Source organism: Coregonus lavaretus (genome assembly GCF_964263955.1).
Source record: "Coregonus lavaretus genome assembly, chromosome: 29".
Lineage (NCBI taxonomy): Eukaryota > Metazoa > Chordata > Actinopteri > Salmoniformes > Salmonidae > Coregonus > Coregonus lavaretus.
In genome coordinates this window covers 39,258,815-39,284,043 of record NC_140016.1, presented here as the reverse complement: position 1 = coordinate 39,284,043, position 25,229 = coordinate 39,258,815, and the positions used below count along the sequence as shown (strand labels likewise).

The window sequence follows — 25,229 nt, the reverse complement described above, 5'->3', positions numbered from 1 at the left end:
GTCGCTTTGAATGACACTAACCTGTCTCAATCAATGAGAGAAGATCTGAAATAGACAATATGATGGCGTACACATTGTTGGATTCCCAACTCAATGGCCTTGTTGTTAGAGTGTCCACACTGAGATTGTAAGGTTGGGAGTTTGATCCCTGGCTGAGTCATACCAAAGACTGTAAAAATGGGACCTGATGCATCTCTGCTTCTCACTGATATGGAAGATACATTCCTTATGCTTCCAAAACCACACAGCAAGCGATGCCCTGCTATAGACTAGCGTCCTGTCCAGGGGGTGTACTTGTACATCAAGCTGCCTCACGCTACAGAAACAGGAGATGGGCTCCTGCTCCTATGAGCCTTGCCAAGGCTTGTGCAAGGCAACTTACTTACACATTGTTGGCACTGGTGTAAATGACACTCTCACAACCCCCTCAAGACGGGAGGGCCCACAAGGTCTGGGGGCCCATGCGCCTGTCATCGATGTCTATTCTTTTAATGAAATAAATCATTTTGACAGTAACCCTCCAAAAAGTCATTCATTCATAAACCTTTTTAGTTTCAATATATACTAAGAAGCTAAGTGTTTGTTTCTTGGGCTTCAGGAATGTGACTGAAAAAGTGCCCCAGCTCATGACTAAGCTCAGGGCCCTGGGTCTGAACACGTCTCCAACTCAATCATCAAGTTTGCTGACGACACAACAGTGGTAGGCCTGATTACCAACAATGACGAGACAGCCTACAGGGAGGAGGTGAAAGCCCAGGCGGAGTGGTGCCAGGAAAATAACCTGTCCCTCAACGTAAAAAAAATTAAATGAAGGAGCTGATCGTGGACTACAGGAGACAGCAGAGAGAGCCCCCATCCACATCGATGGGCTGTAGTGGAGACGGTCAAAAGCTTCAAGTTCCTCGGCATGCACATCACTGAGGAACTGAAATGGTCCCTTCACACCGACAGCATGGTGAAGAAGGCTCAACAGCGACTTTTCAACCTCAGGAGGCTGAAAAAATGTGGCTTGACCCCTAAGACCCTAATGAACATCTACAGATGCACCATCGATAGCATTCTGTCGGGCTGTATCACCGCCTGGTACGGCAACTGCACCGGCCTCAACCGCAGGGCTCTCCAGAGGGTGATGCAGTCAGCCACACACATCACCGGGGGAGCACCGGGTGTCACAGGAAGGCCAAGAAGATCATCAAGGACAGCCACCCGTGCCATGGCCTGTTCAGCCCTCTGCCATCTAGAAGGCAGAGACAGTACAAGTGCGTCAAAGCTGGAACGAAGAGACTGAAAAACAGCTTCTATCTCCAGGCCATAAGACTGCTACACAGTCATCACTTTGTAGAAGCACCTTTGGCAGAGAATACAGATGTGAGTCTTTCTGGGTATGTTTCTAAGAGCTTTCTACACCTGGATTCTGCTACATTTGCCCATTATTCTTTTCAAAATTCTTCAAGCTCTTTCAAATTGGTTGTTGATCATTGCTAGACAATCATTTTAAGGTTTTGCCGTAGATTTAAGTCAGAATTGTAACTCAGCCATTCAGGAACATTCACTGTCTTCTTGGTAAGCAACGCCAGTGTAGATTTGGCCTTGTGTTTTAGGTTATTGTCCTGCTGGTTATTGTCCTGCTTTCCACCAGTGTCTGGTGGAAAGCAGACTGAACCAGGTTTTCCTCTAGGATTTTGCCTGTGCTTAGCTCCATTCCGTTTCTTTTTTATCCTGAAAAACTCCCCAGTCCTTAACAATTACAAGCATACCCATAACATGATGCAACCACTACTATACTTGAAAATATGGAGAGTGGTACTCAATAAATTGTTGTATTGGATTTGTTCCATACATAACAATTTGGATAGTCCCGTGTAGCTCAGTTGGTAGAGCATGGCGTTTGCAACGCCAGGGTTGTGAGTTCGTTTCCTACGGGGGACCAGTATGGAAGAAAAAAAAATGTATGCACTCACTAACTGTAAGTCGCTCTGGATAAGAGCGTCTGCTAAATGACTAAAATGTAAATGTATGCAGGACAAAAAGTTACTTGCTTTGCCACATTTCTTTTACAGTATTACAGAAATATTTGTATTCTGTAAAGGCGTCATTCTTTTTTACATTTAAGTCATTTAGCAGACGCTCTTATCCAGAGCGACTTACAGTTAGTGCATACATTTTTTAAAATATATTTTTCATACTGGCCCCCCGTGGGAATCGAACCCACAACCCTGGCGTTGCAAACGCCATGCTCTACCAACTGAGCTACATCCCTGCCGGCCATTCCCTCCCCTACCCTGGACGACGCTGGGCCAATTGTGCGTCGCCCCATGGGTCTCCCGGTCGGCTACGTCAGAGCCTGGATTCGAACCAGGATCTCTTGATGCACAGCTAGCACTGCAATTCAGTGCCTTAGACCACTGCGCCACTCGGGAGTCAGTAGCATTCAAATGAAGTCAGTTAGCTAGCCAGACCAGAGTTAGAAATGTACATCCAAATAACTAGATAACTATTAAGTAGCTACTACAGCTAGTTAGAATATGTAAATTAACGTTATTATAGCTAGTAAGAAAGGATTTAACTCCAGGTTCGACATATTTAAAGGTGCTACACATAGGATTTTTTTGCATTGTTATTTCAGAAAATTTCCACAATATATCTGGCACTAATAGTGGAATGATAGTGTTTCACAGTATTACCAAAGTTGTGGTAGTAGCTACTTACCCGCCAGCAGTGTTGTGATTGGCTGTGATATTCGAATATTGATTTCTCGCGCCAGAGCGGCATTTGTTGTCAAAAGGAGAAAGCTGTTCTGACTTTGTGACAGTGTTCTCTAGTGTAAATCTCTCTGTCATTTCCTGGTTGATAAAATTCTACACTGTCATCCATCCCTGTGGAACGCTTTCGACACCTTGTAGTGTATGCCCCGACGAATAGAAGCTGTTCTGAGGGAAAAAGGGGGTGCAACTCAATGTTAGGAAGGCGCTCCTAATGTTTTGTACACTGAGTGTATGTTAAACCTGGAGTTAAGTCCCTTAGCTAGTTAGTATAAGTATTGTTTTCTATGATTAGCTTGCTAATGAACTTTTGATGACAAACGTTAGCTAGTACAGACTTGTCACATTGACCCCATTCTGAGAACCCAGAATAGCTAACTATTTAGCTAGTTTAAGAACAGGTTTTGTTCTGTGTACTTTTCTGCTAGCTATAAACGATGATATAAACAACAAACCAGCTAGATAGTTATTATGCAATTTATTTGGGGTGCCTGATTGATAACATCTGTGAATACCATTGCATTATCATGACTTCCATTTGGACTGTTTGGATCCACAGGAAGAGATGTCAGGAGTAAGTGCGGTGAGCTCGGCGTTGCCAGCGTCTACAACCCGTACCACCTCCTTCAAGGGCTCCTGCCCCAGCTCGAAGTATGTGAAGCTGAATGTGGGCGGGGCGCTCTACTACACCACCATGCAGACCCTCACCAAGCAGGACACCATGCTCAAGGCCATGTTCAGTGGCAGGATGGAGGTCCTCACAGACAGCGAAGGCAAAGATATTTATAACTAAACCAAGAAAGTTCATCTGTGTCGTTTTGGGCACAGCCAAGCACGAGTTAGCGAGATCCTAGTGGCGCATTCTAGCATGTATTTGCATATTTCCATTAGGGAACACCTTCTCTGTGAAGTGCGCATGTGCAATAACTAAATTTGTCCTTGCAGTTCTTGTTAACAACACAATTTGAAAATGTAAGCTTTGGCAAAGGGGCCACATCTACAAAACTTAGTTCACTCTGTTCGTAACAGATTCTAGTTTTGGGAACTGAAAACTGTATTGAGATCGGGCTTTTCTTAGATGAGAAAATCAGCAGAATGTCAGCCCAGTTCCATCTCGCTCCATACTCTCCCACCGCCGGCCACTGGGCTTCCTCTCCTCACCATATTTGATGGGGAGTGGAAATTTCAACGGGATGTTTCAGATTTATACAGCTCCTTGTTCTATCTGTGGAGAAGGCATTGATGATGACATGGGTTGACTGCAGCCAGGGTTTCCCAAACCTTTTGTCCACTGCAAAGTCTTGAGTCCTGTAAAGTCCATGCTCCTTGATGCTGCATAGGATACAATTCTATCAGTTTTACAAACAAGCTCCCCTTGCATGCCTCCCATCTGATAGCTCCCCTTGCATGCCTCCCATCTGATATGGCTCTAAATGAAGATACACACACAGTCTACTATCTCCACTGTGTTGTCTCTGCCACTTCTCAATGTAATGAATCCTGACCTCTCCTGCAGGTTGGATCCTTATTGACAGGTGTGGAAAGCACTTTGGGACCATTCTGAACTACCTGCGTGATGGTTCTGTACCTCTGCCTGAAATCCGGAGAGAGGTGGAAGAGCTCCTGGCAGAGGCCAAGTACTACCTGGTGCAGGGGCTAGCTGACGAGTGCCACGCTGCCTTGGAGGTATTGTGTCAGTGGAGGCTGGTGGGAAGAGCTATAAGAGGACAGGCTCATTTTAATGGCTGGAATGGAATAAATAGACGGTATCAAACATATGGAAACCACATGTTTGACTCCATTCCATTGATTCCATTCCAGCCATTACAATGAGCCTGTCCTCCTATAGCTCCTCCCATCAACCTCCACTGTATTGTGTATTACCTTAACACACTGTAAACACTTACCTGTAATCAATCTCTATCTTGGTGTCTCTCTTTCTCTGCATGCTGGTATGGCCACTGTACTCATTGAATTATTTGGGTCCTGTTTCCTCCATGCTTTCAGAACAAAGATATGTATGAGCCCTTCTGTAAAGTGCCCTTGGTCACATCCTCAAAGGAAGAACAGAGACTAATCTCTACCTCCAAGGTAAAAAATAATATTTCACAATTGACATGTATGATTTGACATACATGTTTCTCAACCCTGACTACCTCTGTTCCTTTTTTATTTTGGATTACAGCCCACAGTCAAGCTGTTATACAACAGGAGCAACAACAAGTACTCTTACACCAGGTAGGCTAAACATTACATATGATTGTGGTAAAATACTTATAATGAGCTTATACTGTATTTCTTACATGTATGTGTGAATTGGATTGTATCATGGATAGACTGATGTACATAGCGATTTGAACAGATTGACAACTAGACATAAACATCTGGTGTCATTACCTTTTCACAGCAACTCAGATGACAACATGTTGAAGAACATTGAGCTGTTTGACAAGCTCTCTCTGCGGTTCAACGGCCGTGTGCTCTTCATCAAGGATGTGATTGGGGATGAGATCTGCTGCTGGTCATTCTATGGGCAGGGCCGTAAGATCGCTGAGGTGTGCTGCACCTCCATAGTCTATGCCACAGAGAAGAAGCAAACCAAGGTATGCAGTTTCCCACAGCACGACCACAGAAAAGGAAGATATGAATGTTTCTTGCTTTGACCAAATCATAGACTAGCCTGGTTGTCAGTGAGTAGTCTTGTCTTTGTACCTAGAGCAGTGGTCTAAACAGTATTCTCTTTCCTCAGGTGGAGTTCCCAGAGGCTCGTATCTATGAGGAGACGCTTAACATCCTGCTGTATGAGTCTCAGGACGGGCGTGGTCCAGACAACGCTCTACTGGAGGCTACAGGGGGCGCTGCAGGCCGATCCCACCATCTGGACGAGGACGAGGAACGGGAACGCATCGAGAGAGTACGCCGCATCCACATCAAATGCCCTGATGACCGCACCCACCACCACCAGTAACTATAACAGCCAACCAACATTATCAGTCTCCACAGTCCTCGCCAGTGACCATTACCCATCACTGAGATCACACTACCGGTATACCCACAGGTACATTGACATTGACCACAAGCGACTTCTTTGCCTCTGCACCACAGCCACTTATGAACTGTTGCTAGTCTCCTATCATTATAAGTAGAACATGATTTGGGTGTTGTAGTTAATGTGCTGTCCCAAATGGCCGTATCAGTGTTTTCTAAACCCTCCATAAGAGCTCATCTATTTATCAGTGGTCAAAATGTATTTTACCTCCTTTATTTCCAAATGTTTTGTCTTTATATGTAGACATGTTACTTGTGCCCAGTAGAGATCTTGTGCCTTAAGTCTGTGGGTGTAAGTGCTGCTTACAATCTGATTTACTTTATCATGTCACTACAACATTGCTTTGAGGTTCAGGTATGTGTCGCAGTATAGCTAGTTCAGGTCAATTGCATTTAAAGGATTATATACATTATGTACAATGTGGAACAATACCTTTTCCTACCACAGCAGTTTTAGATAAAACATTTATTAAAATATATATTCATTAGTTTGAATAAGTGATATGTAAACTGTATAACAGCATTTTATCATGTGTTTAGAAATTGGGTGCTTCTATTTTCTGTATGTACTCATTTCGTCCATCAGAGGGTGGTATGTACAAAGACACTGAAAGGTGTGATAAATTAGGTTGAAGTTATCCCTAGATGGTGATCTTGGGTCAGCTTTGTATTTCTCCCACTAATGATTAAGGATTGTTGGAGGGGGAGCTGATCCTAGATCTTTACCTAGGGGAACTTAACCCTGAAGTAATAAGTTACAACCCACCTCTGAATTGTAAGTGGTGTGAATAAAGCCACTTTTTATACTGTAGTCATGGATTAATGATCTTTTGGCATCCCAAATAACCTTTTGAGATGCTGGATCATGTACAGTGGGGGAAAAAAGTATTTAGTCAGCCACCAATTGTGCAAGTTCTAGTTGACGTGTACCTATGATGAAAATTACAGGCCTCTCTCATCTTTTTAAGTGGGAGAACTTGCACAATTGGTGGCTGACTAAATACTTTTTTTCCCCACTGTAAAATAAAGTCCACCTGTGTGCAATCTACATTTTACATTGACATTTTAGTCATTTAGCAGACAGTTAGTGAGTGCATACATTATTCTTTTTTATATACAGTGGGGGAAAAAAGTATTTAGTCAGCCACCAATTGTGCAAGTTCTCCCACTTAAAAAGATGAGAGAGGCCTGTAATTTTCATCATAGGTACACGTCAACTATGACAGACAAATTGAGAAAAAAAATTCCAGAAAATCACATTGTAGGATTTTTAATGAATTTATTTGCAAATTATGGTGTTCCGAAAGGCCCCAGAGTCTTTAACACCACTAAGCAAGGGGCACCATGAAGACCAAGGAGCTCTCCAAACAAGTCAGGGACAACGTTGTGGAGAAGTACAGATCATGGTTGGGTTATAAAAAATTATCAGAAACTTTGAACATCCCACGGAGCACCATTAAATCCATTATTAAAAAATGGAAAGAATATGGCACCACAACAAACCTGCCAAGAGAGGGCCGCTCACCAAAACTCACGGACCAGGCAAGGAGGGCATTAATCAGAGAGGCAACAAAGAGACCGAAGATAACCCTGAAGGAGCTGCAAAGCTCCACAGCGGAGATTGGAGGATCTGTCCATAGGACCACTTTAAGCCGTACACTCCACAGAGCTGGGCTTTACGGAAGAGTGGCCAGAAAAAAGCCATTGCTTTAAAAAAAAATAAGCAAACACGTTTGGTGTTCGCCAAAAGGCATGTGGGAGACTCCCCAAACAAATGGAAGAAGGTACTCTAGTCAGATGAGACTAAAATTAAGCTTTTTGGCCATCAAGGAAAACGCTATGTCTGGCGCATACCCAACACCTCTCATCACCCCGAGAACACCATCCCCATTGTGAAGCATGGTGGGGGCAGCATCATGCTGTGGGGATGTTTTCCATCGGCAGGGACTGGGAAAATGGTCAGAATTGAAGGAATGATGGATGGCGCTAAATACAAGGAAATTCTTGAGGGAAACCTGTTTCAGTCTTCCAGATATTTGAGACTGGGACGAAGGTTCACCTTCCAGCAGGACAATGACCCTAAGCATACTGCTAAAGCAACACTCGAGTGGTTTAAGGGGAAACATTTAAATGTCTTGGAATGGCCTAGTCAAAGCCCAGACCTCAATCCCATTGAGAATCTGTGGTATGACTTAAAGATTGCTGTACACCAGCGGAACCCATCCAACTTGAAGGAGCTGGAGCAGTTTTGCCTTGAAGAATGGGCAAAAATCCCAGTGGCTAGATGTGCCAAGCTTATAGAGACATACCTCAAGAGACTTGCAGCTGTAATTGCTGCAAAAGGTGGCTCTACAAAGTATTGACTTTGGGGGGGTGAATAGTTATGCACGCTCAAGTTTTCTGTTTTTTTGGTCTTATTTCTTGTTTGTTTCACCCACAAATATATTTTGCATCTTGAAAGTGGTAGGCATGTTGTGTAAATCAAATGATACAAGCCCCACAAAAATCCATTTTAATTCCAGGTTGTAAGGCAACAACATTGGAAAAATGCTGGGGGGGGGGGGGGGAATACTTTCGCAAGTGGTCTCGAATATCTCCCAATACCTCAAACCGAGGAGAAAAATAAAAGTTTATCAACTCAAGCAAACCGGCCATTATGTCAAACTGTGCATGAGAGTAAGCCAAGCTTGACAAGTAGCCTATGCTAACGTTTCCACATAATAAAGGCTATTTCTCATAATATTGTGCAACCGAATTATTTCGTAATAATGTCATCTTTCTCATTATAATGTTATCTTTCTCATAATAACGAGATAATGGATTATTTTGTGATAAGGAGTTATTGAATTATTTCATAATAACGTTCTCTTATCTAGTAATAATGATATGAAAAATATGTATTTCTGAGTGCCAGCAATACACCACCGTAGGAATTGAATCCCGACATTGAAAATGTATTTTTGGGGGGGCTATTTGTGCATTTCCCAGTTAATAGAAATTATGGTATCAAATTTGACTCCGGGGTTTGTTTTAAATCATTTCAATTTGTAATGATGTATTTCCAGTATAGCTGGGCTGTCTGAACAGTGACAGTATCAGCCTGACAGCCTGAGGGAATTGAATTAGAATTGGAATATATGGAATTGTTGGGGATAATATCGAATTGGGAATTATATTTTTGGAATTTACCCAACATTGGAATTGAAAGGAATTTAATTAACTATGGATTACAAGATTGAGATGGAATTTCATTTTAATTTATGGAATTTACAGGCAGAGGGAATTTGAATTTGAATTATAGGAATTGCCCCCACCCCTGTTATGTTTTAATCTGGATATGTAACTCGGGTCTCCCGCTTGCCAATCCAACATGGTAACCATTATGATGCCTTCAAGTGCTTTTGAAGTTGGAACAATTCTTCAAACAATGATATTTTAGCTAGCTAGATGGGCTAGCTAACATTGCTAATGATAAAGTTAGCTAGATTGACAATATGGTCAAACTTGCTTCATTATCCACATTGATATACACATTTGATGATGTAAAAAATTGATTTGCTTTATCATCTTTTGGTTGAAAAAGTGAAAGGTCAGTGATGAAATGGCACAACTTGTAAACTCTGTATCAAAATTATCTCAGATTTTCCCACTCGGAATATTCTGATTTGGGAAGGTCGTTCAAGAGGTATTTCCCCAGTCAAAACCTTGTATTTCCCACGTCCGAAGAGCATTTGAAAGTAGCATTAGAGTAGACCATGAGGACTCTTCAAGCTCCAAGGGTGTCATTTGGTCTTACAACTCTCAGGCAGGGCTACCTCATCACAAGTGTGATTCAAAATCACCTACGCTACACTTTATTAAATGAAACTATTACATGCAACTGATTTATTGTTAGATTATCATTACAGATTATGCAGCATAAAACATTGTAAAGCATACGCGCAAAAACATTTCAACAAATTTGTAGGTATTTCTGAACACCATCAAAATTGTGGCAGCTTAGGTGCATATTTGCTGACACCGGTGTAAGTATAGTTTTAAAGGTTATTGAGAGACACATGCACTACCAGTCAAAAGTTTGGACACATCTACTCATTCAAGGATTTTTCTTTATTTTTACTATTTTCTACATTGTAGAATAATAGTGAAGACATCAAAACTATGAAATAACACATATGGAATATTGTAGTAACCAAAAAAGTGTTAAACAAATCAAAATATTCTTCAAATAGCCACCCTTTGCCTTGATGACAGCTTTGCACACTCTTGGTGGCAGAGACTGGCTCTCCTGGCAGCTGGACATGGCCCTCAGGGCAATATTCAGGGGCTTGCCCTTGGTCCTCATTGACATTTGGGAGATTACCTCCTGTCACTATTCTCTGGAGAACATTCACACGCCCCCCGTGGTGATCCAAAATGAAGTGGACCTCTTCCTGTCCTTTGTCTGCCTGCAGTGAAAAAGAGCAGCATTCAAAAGTGATTGGCTGCAAAATCAACTGCCTACAAAATGGCAAACAAGAAATAAATAACCATAACATGAAAACAATACTCAAACTCTAGGTGCTGTTCAGTGCTCTGAAAGCCTCTATTGTATATGAAACTCAAGGTCACCAGTGAGACTGCATTATTACCATAGATTATTCCCATTCAATGTCCTCTGATGGTTGTTAAGCTATTGCCTGCTTTCACCTCGACATTGATCCTTCTGTCATGCATAAAAGATAGTTAAGCAATGATTCATTTATAGAACATGTGGACTGTTTTTGAGCAAATATTCTGTTTAGAAAATATATTCATTCTAATTCTAGACACAGTACTAGTAATTTGGCAATAGCTCCACCTAGCCCTCAGGGACAGTAAGTGCATTTTCTATCATATTCCTTACACCAAATTCTGTACTTTCAAACAAATAAGGGGAATCAAGTGTGTTAGGGGCAAGGGGGAGGGTTTAAAATAGGGCTTATCACTTATGTCTATAAATTGATTCTACGAATGAACAATCTGTTAAAAACTCAGTAACTTCGTTAAGTGATAATGCCCGAGAAGCTGGTGTATTGGCACTGGTGTCGTCTCGGGCCGGCAAACCGTGCCAATATATCCTCCAAACACCGGCTTCGATGGTATTATCACTTTTAAACAACGGGTTACCAACATATTTAAATAATATTTGACATATTTTCATTAAAAACTTTATTTTGATGAATTTATTCATACTATTTCAGCCTTCCACAAGATATAGTCCCGACACAAATCTAGGGTTGCAAGCCGGCTGGTCGTTCGTTCTATCGGTTCGGTTGCTAGAGATGCGACACAGTCGTTCAGTCTTTTTGTTCTGTATCTATAGTCGTTTAGTGTTTTTGTTCTGTATCTATGGACGTTGCACAGTCGTTCGTTCTAAATGTTACATTGCCATACTAGCTGGCAACGTTCTTATCCCTTGCTTGCTAGCTAGCCAACTACGGCTAACTTACAGTTAGCTAACTTACGATTTTGCCTGGCATAGAAAATGTGCTCACTCGTCAGGACACTGTTGTTGAGAGGAACTAGCCAACAATACAGCTAACGCAATCACTTCAAACTGAAGCTGGAAAGACTGTAAACTAGCTGCATTTTGTTTTACCTTTCTTCAATTGACATTTCTTTGTATACAGTGCATTCGGAAAGTATTCAGACCCCTTGACCTTTTCCACATTTTGTTACGTTACAACCTTATTCTAAAATGGATTACATTATTTTATTTTCTCATCAATCTACACACAATACCCCATAATGACAAAGCAAAAGCAGGTTTTTAGACATTTTAACACAAGTATTCAGACCCTTTACTCAGTACTTTGTTGAAGCACCTTTGGCAGCGATTACAGCCTTGAGTCTTTTTGGGTATGAGCTTGGCACACCTGTATTTTGGGAGTTTCTCCCATTCTTCTTTGCAGATCCTCTCAAACTCTGTAAGGTTGGATGGGGAGCGTCGCTGCACAACTATTTTCAGGTCTCTCCAGAGATGTTTGATCGGGTTCAAGTCCGGGCTCTGGCTGGGCAACTCAAGGACATTCAGAGACTTGTCCCGAAGCCACTCCTGCATTTTCTTGACTGTGTGCTTAGGGTCATTGTCCTGTTGGAAGGTGAACATTCGCCCCAGTCTGAGGTCCTGAGCGCTCTGGAGCAGGTTTTCATCAAGGATCTCTCTGTACTTTGCTCCATTAATCTTTCCCTCGATCCTTACTAGTCTCCCAGTCCCTTCCGCTGAAAAACATCCCCACAGCATGATGCTGCCACCACCATGCTTCACCGTAGAGATGGTGCCAGGTTTCCTCCAGACGTGACGCTTGGCATTCAGGCCATAGAGTTCAATCTTGGTTTCATCAGACCAGTGAATGTTGTTTCTCATGGTCTGAGAGTCCTTTAGGTGCCTTTTGGCAAACTCCAAGCGGGCTGTCATGTGCCTTTTGCGGAACAGTGGCTTCCGTCTGGCCACTCTACCGTAAAAGCCTGATTGGTGGAGTGCTGCAGAGATGGTTGTCCTTCTGGAAGGTTCTCCCATCTCCACAGAGGAACTCTGGAGCTCTGTCAGAGTGACCATCGGTTTCTTGGTCACCTCCCTGACCAAGGCCCTTCTCCCCCTATTGCTCAGTTTGGCCGTGCGGCCAGCTCTTGGAAGAGTCTTCTTCCATTTAAGAATGATGGAGGCCACTGTGTTCTTGGGGACCTTCAATGCTGCACAAATTAACTTAATCCGTTTTAGAATAAGGCTGTAACATAACAAAATGTGGGAAAAAATGGAAGGGGTCTGAATACTTTCCGAATGCACTGTATATCCATAAAAATTATGGCAGCTGATTCATGATTTCGACTGGCTGAGAAACGCTGCCTGCATGTTTGTCTCGTCCCGACGCCCGACCCTTTACATGTTCATTACTATGGGACAGCTGGAGATCGAATTTGAATATTGAGACAATGTTGCAAATGTCGGAGAGACAGACAGCAAGGTTTATACAAATCTTCGCTGTTGAAAACTAAACGTTAGTCTAAAATACATTTCTAGATGCTTTTTATAGTGTAGGTAAAGTTCATAACGTGCCTGGCTGGGCTGATGAGACAGTGGATTGCGCAGACAGATAGAACAGAGTAAATAGGCATTTTAATGTCATAGATTTAGCAGGTGGTAACTTGTGGAATAGACACCAGCTGGAATGCGCTTTTAACCAATCAGCATTCAGGATTAGACCCACCGTTGTATAACAGAATACATTGCATTGTGAAAGAGAAAGTTGAATGAGTATAGAAACCATTAAGCATAATGCCCCGTTTACATTGTGACGTATTTCATTACGCCGTACGTCATCTTCACTGAGTTTTGCCCCGCTACTGAACGCAGACAGGTGTAGTGTTTGTAATGCAAGATGAAGGAGAGCCTCTCATAAGAGATCACATTGTTTCAGGTAATAATAAAACATGTTTTGTTTAGTTACATTTTCCTCAACTTGTTTCTCTAACTTTATAGCAAGTCAAGCTAGCTTGTACTGCAGAGCAGCTAGTAAGCTAGCTGAAAGCTAGGCTAGGTTGAAAATATCATTGTAGCTAGTGACCTCCACCTAATAAATTATCATCAAAAACAAATGTCATTACCATCACAATAAACTTAAACGGGAGGCAACAGTCATGTAATAGAATTGGCTTAACAGCCAATGTGTATTATTTAACATTACTATTAAAATAGGACTCACTTATAGGAATGGGTAATTGTTTACAAGTTCAAATCAAATCAAATGTTATTTGTCACATACACGTGTTTAGCAGATGTTATTGCGGGTGTAGCGAAATGCTTGTGCTTCTAGCTCCAACAGTGCAGTAATATCTAACAATTTCACAACATATACCCAATGCTTGCTATCCCATAAAGCCATCACCGAAAACCACATATTTTCATCTTCTTCTGTGGTTTGGTAACTTCCTGTCCTTTGACGGACTCTGGCTGGACTGAAGAGGATGCAAAGTTTGTAAAATGTCAAAGTATGCCACGTCCATCTCACAACCGAGCCTTCAACAGCAAGGGGGCATTGCATTTCCACTCTGTTGTGGACGTCCCCATTGAACTGCATGACATCCGCCGCAACATAACGGATGTTAAAGCCAATTAAAAGCCAATTTATGCTTGATCCGAAAATGTGGTCATAGGCGCCGTATGGATGGTGTGATGCAATCGCGGAGCCTCCTTATGCACGCAGAGGCCAAATTGAGCTCCGTACCGCATCTCCATGCGCTGCTCAAATTTTGTAACAGTGCGGAGGGCTCTGTATAGCTCCGCATTGACATGATTGGTTGACGGTAGGTGAGGGTGGGAAGTCCTGTATAAACACACACTCACTTCCTTGAGAACTTCCTTTACAACAGCTCTTCACTGCTCCGTGAAGCGCAAAAAGTATGAATGCCCTGACTTCTGCAGAGGCCGTCCGTAAATGCTACACGGCCAATGCAGATGTCGGATTGACCATGCAGCGCCATTAATGTGAATCAAATCAAATCAAATTTTATTGGCCACATGCGCTGAATACAACAGGTGCAGACATTACAGTGAAATGCTTACTTACAGCCCTTAACCAACAGTGCATTTATTTTTTATAAAAAAGTAAAATAAAACAACAACAAAAAAGTGTTGAGAAAAAAAGAGCAGAAGTAAAATAAAATAACAGTAGGGAGGCTTTATATACAGGGGGGTACCGGTGCAGAGTCAATGTGCGGGGGCACCGGCTAGTTGAGGTAGTTGAAGTAATATGTACATGTGGGTAGAGTTAAAGTGACTATGCATAAATAATTAACAGAGTAGCAGCAGCGTAAAAAGATGGGGTGGGGGGGGCAGTGCAAATAGTCCGGGTAGCCATGATTAGCTGTTCAGGAGTCTTATGGCTTGGGGGTAGAAGCTGTTGAGAAGTCTTTTGGACCTAGACTTGGCACTCCGGTACCGCTTGCCGTGTGGTAGCAGAGAGAACAGTCTATGACTAGGGTGGCTGGAGTCTTTGACAATTTTGAGGGCCTTCCTCTGACACCGCCTGGTATAGAGGTCCTGGATGGCAGGAAGCTTGGCCCCAGTGATGTACTGGGCCGTACGCACTACCCTCTGTAGTGCCTTGCGGTCGGAGGCCAAGCAGTTGCCATACCAGGCGGTGATGCAACCAGTCAGGATGCTCTCGATGGAGCAGCTGTAGAATTTTTTGAGGATCTGAGGACCCATGCCGAATCTTTTCAGTCTCCTGAGGGGGAATAGGCTTTGTCGTGCCCTCTTCACGACTGTCTTGGTGTGTTTGGACCATGATAGTTTGTTGGTGATGTGGACACCAAGGAACTTGAAGCTCTCAACCTGTTCCACTACAGCCCTGTCGATGAGAGTGGGGGCGTGCTCAGTCCTCTTTTTTTTTTCCTGTAGTCCACAATCATCTCCTTTGTCTTGGTCACGTTGAGGGAGAGGTTGTTATCCTGGCACCAGACGGCCAGGTCTCTGACCTCCTCCCTATAGGCTGTCTCATCGTTGTCGGTGATCAGTCCTACCACTGTTGTGTCGTCGGCAAACTTAATGATGGTGTTGGAGTCGTGCCTGGCCATGCAGTCATGGGTGAACAGGGAGTACAGGAGGGGACTGAGCACGCACCCCTGAGGGGCCCCCGTGTTGAGGATCAGTGTGGCAGATGTGTTGTTACCTACCCATACAAGTCTTAAATGAGCTGCATGGTCAATCCGAGGTCTGCATTGGCATTGCAGCATTTAGAGTGATACTGTATGGCCCTTGTAGAAGTCATGGCATTCATACTTCTTGCGCTTCGCGGAGCAGCGCAGAGCTGTTGAATAGAGCTGTTGTGAAGGAAGTTGACAGCCTCCGACCACATTTTTGGATCAAGAATACATTTGCTTTTAAGTCGGCATGGCTGGCTGTCTAGCTCCCGCCTATCCTTTCTTTGGATTGGTGGATACATCTCATTATTATTATCTTTTTTAGAATATTCGATGAGGGTTGTTGACGTCAACCGCCTGTATTCAATGGAGAGAGAGAGAGATACGTTCTCCTCACCAGGGCCTGGGCCTGCTTATACTGAATCAGATGTTGGAAGTTATGCATCCTTTTTAGTACTCTAAATGTCCTGTTCCTACTCCACACCATTGCCCCACACTCCTCTGTCCACCATGGGACTGCTTTCCTCCTCCTCCCCGAACTCTTAGGTATAGCCTCAGTAGCTTCCCCCACTAAAGCTGTTCTCACCCAGTTATTCATACTATCCACATCCCCTCTCATATCCACCCGAGCAATCACCTGCTCACTCAGCTCCTGAAACTGATCCCACTTTGCCCTTCCAAACACACACCTGCCTACTCCATCCACTGACACCTCCTCCTACCTCCGGCCGATTGTGCATACTATCGGGTAATGATCACTCCCTACTGTCGACTACTCCCATACCGCCCAATCACAGATTCCTGTCATCACACTAGATACCAGAGTGAGGCAGACTCTTTCCCTGTGGCTACATCAATCCGGGTCCCTCGGCCATCATTCAGGCACACTAGATCTTTCATTTCTATGAGATTTTCCATCAATAGGCCATTTCCATCCATCCATTAAAATACCCACACCACATTACCTTACTTCTATCCTGGCCCTCCACCCTTTCCAGCACATCCAGGTCCAATATCTGACAAGGATAGTAGTAATTCACAACCACTAGCACCCCTCCTCTCAACAACACCTCCTCCACAACATATTCCTGTTCAATACCTTTGCCTAGCACCCTGTAAGGAAGTCCTTGCTTTATGAAGGTGTCACATCCGGCCCCCCCATCTCTGTCCCTACAAACCACTTCATATGCCTGTATGATACTCCAAAGTTGGTTTGAGTCATGTTTCCTGCACACAAATCACATCAGGCTTAGCTGGCATATCCACAATGAACTGTTTGAACATTAGCCAACAGGCTTTGAGCATTCCATTGTAGTTTTACCACCATAACTAAGATCCAGTAATACATTTGTATTTGTATTTATTATAGATCCCCATTAGCTGCTGCCACGGCAGCAGCTACTCTTCCTGGGTTCCAGCAAAATTAAGGCAGTTATACAATTTAAAACATTACAATACATTCACAACAGATTTCACAACATATTAAATGTGTGCCTTCAGGCCCCTACTCTACTACCACATATATACAACACAAAATCCATGTAATTTTACTGCTTGCATGAGTTACTTGATGTGGAAAAGAGTTCCATGTAGTCATGGCTCTATGTAGTACTGTGCGCCTCCCATAGTCTGTTCTGGACTGTGAAGAGACCTCTGGTGGCATGTCTTGTGGGGTATGCATGGGGGTCCGGTAGTTCAATCAGACAGCTCGGTGCATTCAACATGTCAATACCTCTCAAAATACAAGTAGTGATGAAGTCAATCTTTCCCCCACTTTCAGACAGGAGAGATTGACATGCAATATTATTAATGTTAGCTCTCAGTTTACATCCAAGGGCCAGCCGTGCTGCCTTGTTCTGAGCCAATTGCAATTTTCCTTAGTCCCTCTTTGTGGCACCTGATCACACGACTGAACAGTAGTCCAGGTGTGACAAAACTAGGGCCTGTAGGACCTGCCTTGTTGTTAAGAATGCAGAGCAGCGCCTGACTCCATCCTCGGGCTGACTGAGGTCATCTCGAACCTCTTCCCATGTCAACCCTGTCATAATCAGATGTCTCCCAGCCACTTTCACTATTAGCTGAATCCCCTCTGTTTTAGATTGTGCTTTAGCAGTGCTATTGATAACTCCTGCTATGAACGTCACCAGCTTCCTCTTATCTATGTATAACATATCACTGCCCACCTGCCCCGTAATCCCCGGTCTAGATGCTCCTACCCATCTCTCCCTTGAACCTGTATCTCCCTGGACCTGGACCACCCTCACTGCCTCAGCATATGACACCCTTCTCTCCACTCTCACTTGTTGCACCTCCACTGCCTGCTTCATTGCCTCACACCCACTATATGCCACACTATGAGCACCCCCACAGCTGCAGCACTTTGGTTGTACACCATCTCCACACTTCCCATACTCATGCTCCCCTTCACACCTGGCACACCTCTTTTTCTCTTTACAGGCTGTTGCCACATGCCCAAACCTCTGGCAGTTATAACATCTTAACATTAGAACCGCCTGGCCTTTCAGCATATAAATACCCTTTAGAGAACGTTGCCGGGCGTCCCCTTTAGCAGATGCATCAGATGCATATCAACCTGCAAGGTGCGCAAACATGCTTGATAAATAAACGCTTGATAAATAGTGCATAAACTATTGTATAGGATTAATTGCATGAAGAAAAAACAACAACAATAGTTATTTGTTTAGATAGAGTCAATGATATGTTTTGTATAATTCTACAAAAAAAAACGTAGGCCTATAGCCTGTTTTCGTTTTCCTTACAATAAAACATTACAGTGTAATCCATTTGATCAACTTTAATTGTAGATTTGATTAGTAATAGAGTTATAGTAATGAATAAAAGTCCAGTTACAGCTTCTTTTGACAAAGTAGAAATGAAAAAGATGATAATAGTAATAATAATATAACCAGCCAGGTGCACAGATGAAATGATTTGCTGTATTCCTAAACAAAAGCACCAGTGCATGAACAATTGATTATAGGATTGAAGTGGCTTCCTTGATCAAGCAGGTCGCCAGTCTACGTACGAAACTGGGGAAAACGCAGAGTGGAATGTTTAACTGTCTACGCCGGTGGCTGGATGGCGTTCGGGCTTGTTGGATGCATCTCTGCCTTGCTGTTTGTTGTTGTCCGACTGGCTGGTGTTGCCCAGAGTTCGTTCGCCAGGGGAGCCATCTCCCTCCTCTCCTACTCCATCTGATAGCGAAGCACAGCAAGAGGAGCATGCCAATCAACGATGGTCGCATGTCACGAGCCGTGGAAGCCGAAGACAGTGGCCTCCCGCAAAGAAAGGCTACACTCCCAACGAGAGGCCCGGATACAAACAACTAATAGTTTCGCCTCCCTGGAGCCTGATCTTCCTGCACCATCGTTGCTGGGGGAACCTGTGTCTGCGGCCGCTGTGCCTACTCCTTCCCCTACGATTTCGAAGTCGACGTCGGCCACCTTCTGTCCCAGCTCTGGATCGAGCGGGGCTTCTCCATCTGTCAGAGGCCTGCACCAGAAGCCAGGAGCTAAGGACTCAAGTTATCCTGCCTCTCGCAAGCGTGGGAGAGGGCGGATTTCCTCGTCCTTCTCGCCAGCCGTGATTTTGGGCAGCTCCGTGGTAAGAAATGTCACTGTTCTTGGTGCAAAAACACTGTGCTATCATGGAGCTCGAGTAAATTACATTACTAAGCTGCTCCCGAATGTTCTAAGGCAGGACATGGAAATCGGTTCTATCGTAGTCCATGTGGGTTTTAATGACATTATGAAGGGCAGCTCTGAACAGTTGAAACTGGATTTTAAAGAGCTGATTGATTCTCTGCTAGGTACTAATAAAAGACCCATCATATCTGGCCCTGTGCCCTCTCTGAATCATGGCATTGAACGCTTTAGCAGGATTCTTTATCTTCACAACTGGGTATGTGATTATTGCAGCTCAATGGGTGTAACTTTTGTTGACAATTTCGAAACCTTTTGCAAACAAAACACGTTTTATAAGGGGGATGGGATCCACCTGTCACGATCGTCGTATGGAGTAGACCAATGCGCAGCGTTAGTTGCGAACATACTTCTTTATTTAATGAATGCACGAACAAAACAAGAAACGATACGTGACGTCCTCGGTACAACACAACCGACACGGCAACAAACCAAAACGGAAACACCCAACAGGAACAAGATCCCACAAACACAAAGGGAAAACAGACAGTTTAAATATGGCTCCCAATCAGAGACAACCAGCCACAGCTGACACTCGTTGCCTCTGATTGGGAGCCACTCTGGCCAACATAGAAACACAACAACCAGAACTCCCGACATAGAAATACAACACATAGAATGACCACACCCTGGCTCAACATATAGAGTCCCAGAGCCCGGGTGTGACAGTACCAGAATAATTTGGGTTCCTGGATCCTTTCACAGCATTATAAGGCAGCCCTGGAAAAGTGACTGTCAGCACCAAGATATGCTAAGGTGATCAGTGACATTTACTCTGAGTGCCACTTTTCTGCTTCTGTTCTCAATACTGATAAGTGTGTTGTAAATAGTTATCCTGTGCCTGTTAATTATCCTCCCTGCAATGGCTCTGTTAGTTCCAATGTTGAAACTACTTGTTTTGTCAATAGTTTTGACAACAGTTATCTTTTGATTGCTGACCTAAATTCCACAAATAGTTATGTTAGCTACAATAGGGAGATCACTGTTATTAGCCCCTCCAAAACTATCAACAGGCTTGTATCTAGCTATCATACTGGTGTTGTATATAGCAATCTTGTGCCCATTTTCTTGAAGTAGTCTGTTAGCTCTGAAACCGCAAATCGAATATGTAATGATCTGGCATGTATTGATACACCACTGAAATACAAAGACCTTCAAGGTTTGAAAATTATGCACCTAAACATATGTTGCCTATTGTCTAAAATTGATCACATTATGATCTGGGTCTTTCACGCAAATCCAAACATTTGTTTCTTGTCAGAAACATGGATAACTGAGAAAATAATGGATTCTGAGATTGCTATAGCTGGTTACAGAGTATTCAGGGCAGACAGGAAGAGTAAAGGGGGTGATGTAATCATTTATGTAAAAGATCACCTTTCTGTTTCAATGTTAAAGTCTGTCACCATCCAAAAGAAATTAGAATTTTTGGCCTTAAGTCTCCAATTAGGAATTAACTCTACAATAACAATCATGGGAATTTACTGTCCACCCTCTGCTAAGAAATGTGTGCTAATAGAACTCACTGACTTAATAGGCCAGGGGGTGTCAACCGTCCGGCCCGCGGGCCGAATCAGGCCCGCAAACGGGTTTAATCCGGCCCGCGAGATGATTTTGTAAAGAATAAAAATGAGCTGCAATTTTTCAATAAAATAAACTGCTGTTCCAATTGCGTCCACTGGATGGCGCAATATCAATTGTGTTAAGCAAGCAAACTGTTTATACCGGGGCAGAGCAAGTAGGTCAAGCAAGTGCAGCCAGTCCGGATTAGCTACTTTGTTTTGCCCGCAATATTTATTACGGCTTCTACTTTTAACATTATGTGCTTTGGCACCCTCATTGCCCCAATATGTCTCTGTCAAAAAATAGAAAAGTGGACGCAGAGTGTTCCAAGAAAAATGGTCATCCTCCTATTTATTCACGGAATTGAATGGGAAAGCTGTATGTTTGGTGTGTTCACAGCATGTTGCAGTGCTGAAAGAGTATAACCTTCGTCGCCACTATGTGAGTCTTCATGCCGACAAATATGACAACTTTCAAGGACAGCGGAGAAGAGAAGGTGAATGAACTGTTGGCGGGTCTGAAGAAACAGCAGTCTGTACTCAGAGCCGAGACATCAGTGACGCTGCAGTGAAAGCTAGCTACCTCATTGCTAATGAAATCACAGTGGCTTCAAAACCATTTAGTGAGGGTGAATTTGTAAAAACATGCATGATGAAGGCAGCGGAGATTGTGTGCCCTGAAAAGCCCAGGCTTTTGCAAATATCAGCCTGACAAGAAACACAGTTGCAGACAGGATTTCTGATCTTTCAGTGGATTTGGACAGCCAGTTGAAGCAAAAAGTAAAGTAATTTATTGCGTTTTCGGTTGCAATTGATGAAAGCACGGACATTACAGATGTTGCACAACTGGCCATTTTCATCCGCGGAGTTGATGACACATTGACCGTCACCGAGGAGTTCGTGGAGTTGGTGCCGATGACAGATACAACGACAGCAGCTGATATTTTCACCGCACTCGTCGGTGCGCTGGACAGGGTCGGAGTGGACTGGTCCCGCGCTGTCAGCCTGGCTACAGATGGTGCGCCCTCAATGATCGGGAAAAAAAGCAGGCGTTGTGACAAAGTTTAGAGAGAAAGTGCAATCTGCAAATGGAGGATGTGATTTTTGGACTTTTCACTGCAGGAGGCTTTGTGTTGCAAGTCATTAAAGATGGATAACGTCATGAAAGTGGTCATCCAAACTGTTAATTTCATCCGATCCAGAAGCCTGAATCACCGTCAGTTTGACAGCCTTCTCAGAGAGAAAGACCACATCTATGGCCTGCCATACCACACTGAGGTAAGATGGTTAAGCCGAGGTGCTGTGCTGAGGCGTTTCTTTGATTTACGAGAAGAAATTGAACAGTTCATGGAAGAAAAGGGCAAACAAGTGTTAGAATTTCATTCCGCAGAATGGATGCAGGACCTTGCATTTATGGTGGATGTTACAGAGCACCATAAATAACTTGAACAAACAGCTGCAAGGGCGCAACAAAGTTGTCACACAGTATAATGACAGCATACGTTCTTTCAAGTTGAAGCTGTCATTGTGGGAGACGCAACTCGCCGGTGGTGATGCAGCTCACTTCCCCTGTCTGAAAAACGTGTGCGCGACCCAACATGTGGCAGACATGAAGTGGTTCAAAGATAAAATAACGGGACTGTTACGGGAGTTTGAGCAACACTTTCAGATTTTTGGTTAACTGGAGAAAGACTTCAAAGTTTTTTGCTCGCCATTCACCATGAATCCTTCTGATCTGCCCGTCAGCATCCAACTTGAAATAATAGACTTGCAGTGTGACTCGGATTTGAAGGGCAAATTTGCCGCAGCTGGCTTGGACACATTTTATCAGAATCTCTTGCCAGGTTACCCCAACTTGACAGCCCTCGCTGCAAAACTGTTGTGCATGTTTGGAACCACATATCTTTGTGAGCAAGTTTTCTCTGTAATGAGCATAAATAAAACAAAGCTGCGCTCAAGGCTCACGCACAAGCACTTGAATCACATCCTGAAGTTGGCTGCCACTCAGGATGTGATGCCTGATATTGATGCGCTGGTGAAAGCTAAAAGAGGCCAGTTATCAGGAGTCAAACTATGCAACCCCACTTAAAGTGCTGCATGAGACACCCTGATATAGTTCTGTGATCTGTGATATACTTATGTGAATCACTGAGGCATTGTGTGTTTGTGTGTTCTTTTTCTTTAGAATTTTCAAAGAAACTTGAGGTGTTTTATGATTAATAGTGATGTTGTGCTTGTACTATTTTGGACACACTGTCCTCAGGCTCCAGCTTTATGTTTTATGTTGATCGTACTAAAACAAAGAAAACAATCTGAAGTTGTTGTTTTTAAGTTATATATACCATGATTTTACCGGTCCGGCCCACTTGGGAATAGATTTTCCTCCATGTGGCCCCTGAGCTAAAATGAGTTTGACACCCCTGTAATAGGCTCCTTTTCAGCCTGAAGTGTTAATCGTTGGGGACTTTAACATTGCCTGGGAAACCATGACTCTGATTGTTTAAAGGATCTTTGTATTACATTTAATCTGACCCAGTTAATTAATAAGCCCACGCGTCCAAATCTGAAAGACCCTACCAAATCATCCTTGACCAACATTATACACTATACTGTACAGTCGTGGTCAAAGGTTTTGAGAATGACACAAATACTAATTTTCACAAAGTCTGCTGCCTCAGTTTTTATGATGGCAATTTGCATATACTCCAGAATGTCATGAAGAGTGATCAGATGAATTGCAATTAATTGCAAAGTCCCTCTTTGCCATGAAAATGAACTTAATCCCCCAAAAACATTTCCATTGCATTTCAGCCCTGCCACAAAGCCCTGCCAGTGATTATCTCGTTAACACAGGTGAGAGTGTTGACGATGACAAGGCTGTAGATCACTTTGTCATGCTGTTTGAGTTAGAATAACAGACTGGAAGCTTTAAAAGGAGGGTGGTGCTTGAAATCATTGTTCTTCCTCTGTTAACCATGATTACCTGCAAGGAAACACGTGCCGTCATCATTGCTTTGCACAAAAAGGGCTTCACAGGCAAGGATATTGCTGCTAGTAAGATTGCACCTAAATGAACCATTTATCGGATCATCAAGAACTTCAAGGAGAGAGGTTCAATTGTTGTGAAGAAGGCGTCAGGGCGCCCAAGAAAGTCCAGCAAGTGCCAGGACCGTCTCCTAAAGTTGATTCAGCTGCGGGATCGGGGCACCACCAGTGCAGAGCTGGCTCAGGAATGGCAGCAGGCAGGTGTGAGTGCATCTGCACGCACAGTGAGGCAAAGACTTTTGGAGGATGGCCTGGTGTCAAGAAGGGCAGCAAAGAAGCCACTTCTCTCCAGGAAAAACATCAGGGACTGACTGATATTCTGCAAAAGGTACAGGGATTGGACTGCTGAGGACTGGGGTAAAGTGATTTTCTCTGATGAATCCCCTTTCTGATTGTTTGGGGCATCCAGAAAACACCTTGTCTGGAGAAGACAAGGTGAGCGCTACCATCAGTCCTGTGTCATGCCAACAGTAAAGCATCCTGAGACCATTCATGTGTGGGGTTGCTTCTCAGCCAAGGGAGTTGGCTCACTCACAATTTTGCCTAAGAACACAGCCATGAATAAAGAATGGTACCAACACATCCTCCGAGAGCAACTTCTCCCAACCATCCAAGAACAGTTTGGTGACGACCAATGCCTTTTCCAGCATGATGGAGCACCTTGCCATAAGGCAAAAGTGATAACTAAGTGGCTTGGGGAACAAAATATCAAAATGTTGGGTCCATGGCCAGGAAACTCCCCAGACCTTAATCCCATTGAGAACTTGTGGTCGATCCTCAAGAGGCGGGTGGACAAACAAAACCCAACAAATTCTGACAAACTCCAAGCATTGATTATGCAAGAATGGGCTACCATCAGTCAGGATTTGGCCCAGATGTTAATTGACAGCATGCCAGGGTGGATTGCAGAGGTCTTGAAAAGAAGGGTCAACACTGCAAATATTGATTCTTTGCATAAACTTAATCTAATTGTCAATAAAAGCATTTGACACTTATGGAATGCTTGTAAATATACTTCAGAACACCACAGTAACATCTGACAAAAATATCTCATATCACTGAAGCAGCGAACTTTGTGAAGACCAATATTTGTGTCATTCTCAAAACTTTTGACAACGGCTGTATATACAAAAGTATGTGGACAGCCCTTCAAATTAGTGGATTAATTTATTTCAGCCACACCCGTTGCTGACAGGTGCATAAAATCGAGCACACCGCCATGCAATCTCCATAGACAAACATTGGCAGTAGAATGGCCTTGTGAGGGAAAATGTAGTTGTCTGAAGAGATAGCATTGAATTGTACACAGTCACCTGCCCGAACCAAGATAGAGGGAGAGGAGTCTCCCTCTATCTTGGTTCGTGCAGGTGACTGTGACCTACTCCTCAGACGAATTGACAGTACGCCCAGAACATTGTTCTGGGAAC

General features: G+C 43.5%; 1 protein-coding gene across 1 annotated transcript; it reads left to right on the top strand.

Annotated features, from left to right (window-relative positions):
• Positions 1-3,326: 3,326 nt before the first annotated feature.
• Positions 3,327-5,730, top strand: LOC311104695 (BTB/POZ domain-containing adapter for CUL3-mediated RhoA degradation protein 3-like; the record flags this gene model as incomplete). The annotated part of the gene is made up of 6 exons (XM_084146575.1): positions 3,327-3,535; positions 4,279-4,448; positions 4,770-4,853; positions 4,948-5,000; positions 5,170-5,365; positions 5,512-5,730. The coding sequence occupies exons 1-6, from the start codon at positions 3,328-3,330 to the stop codon at positions 5,728-5,730; spliced, it is 930 nt and encodes a 309-aa protein (XP_084002701.1). The 5' UTR covers position 3,327.
• Between the last annotated feature and the right edge of the window lie 19,499 nt (positions 5,731-25,229).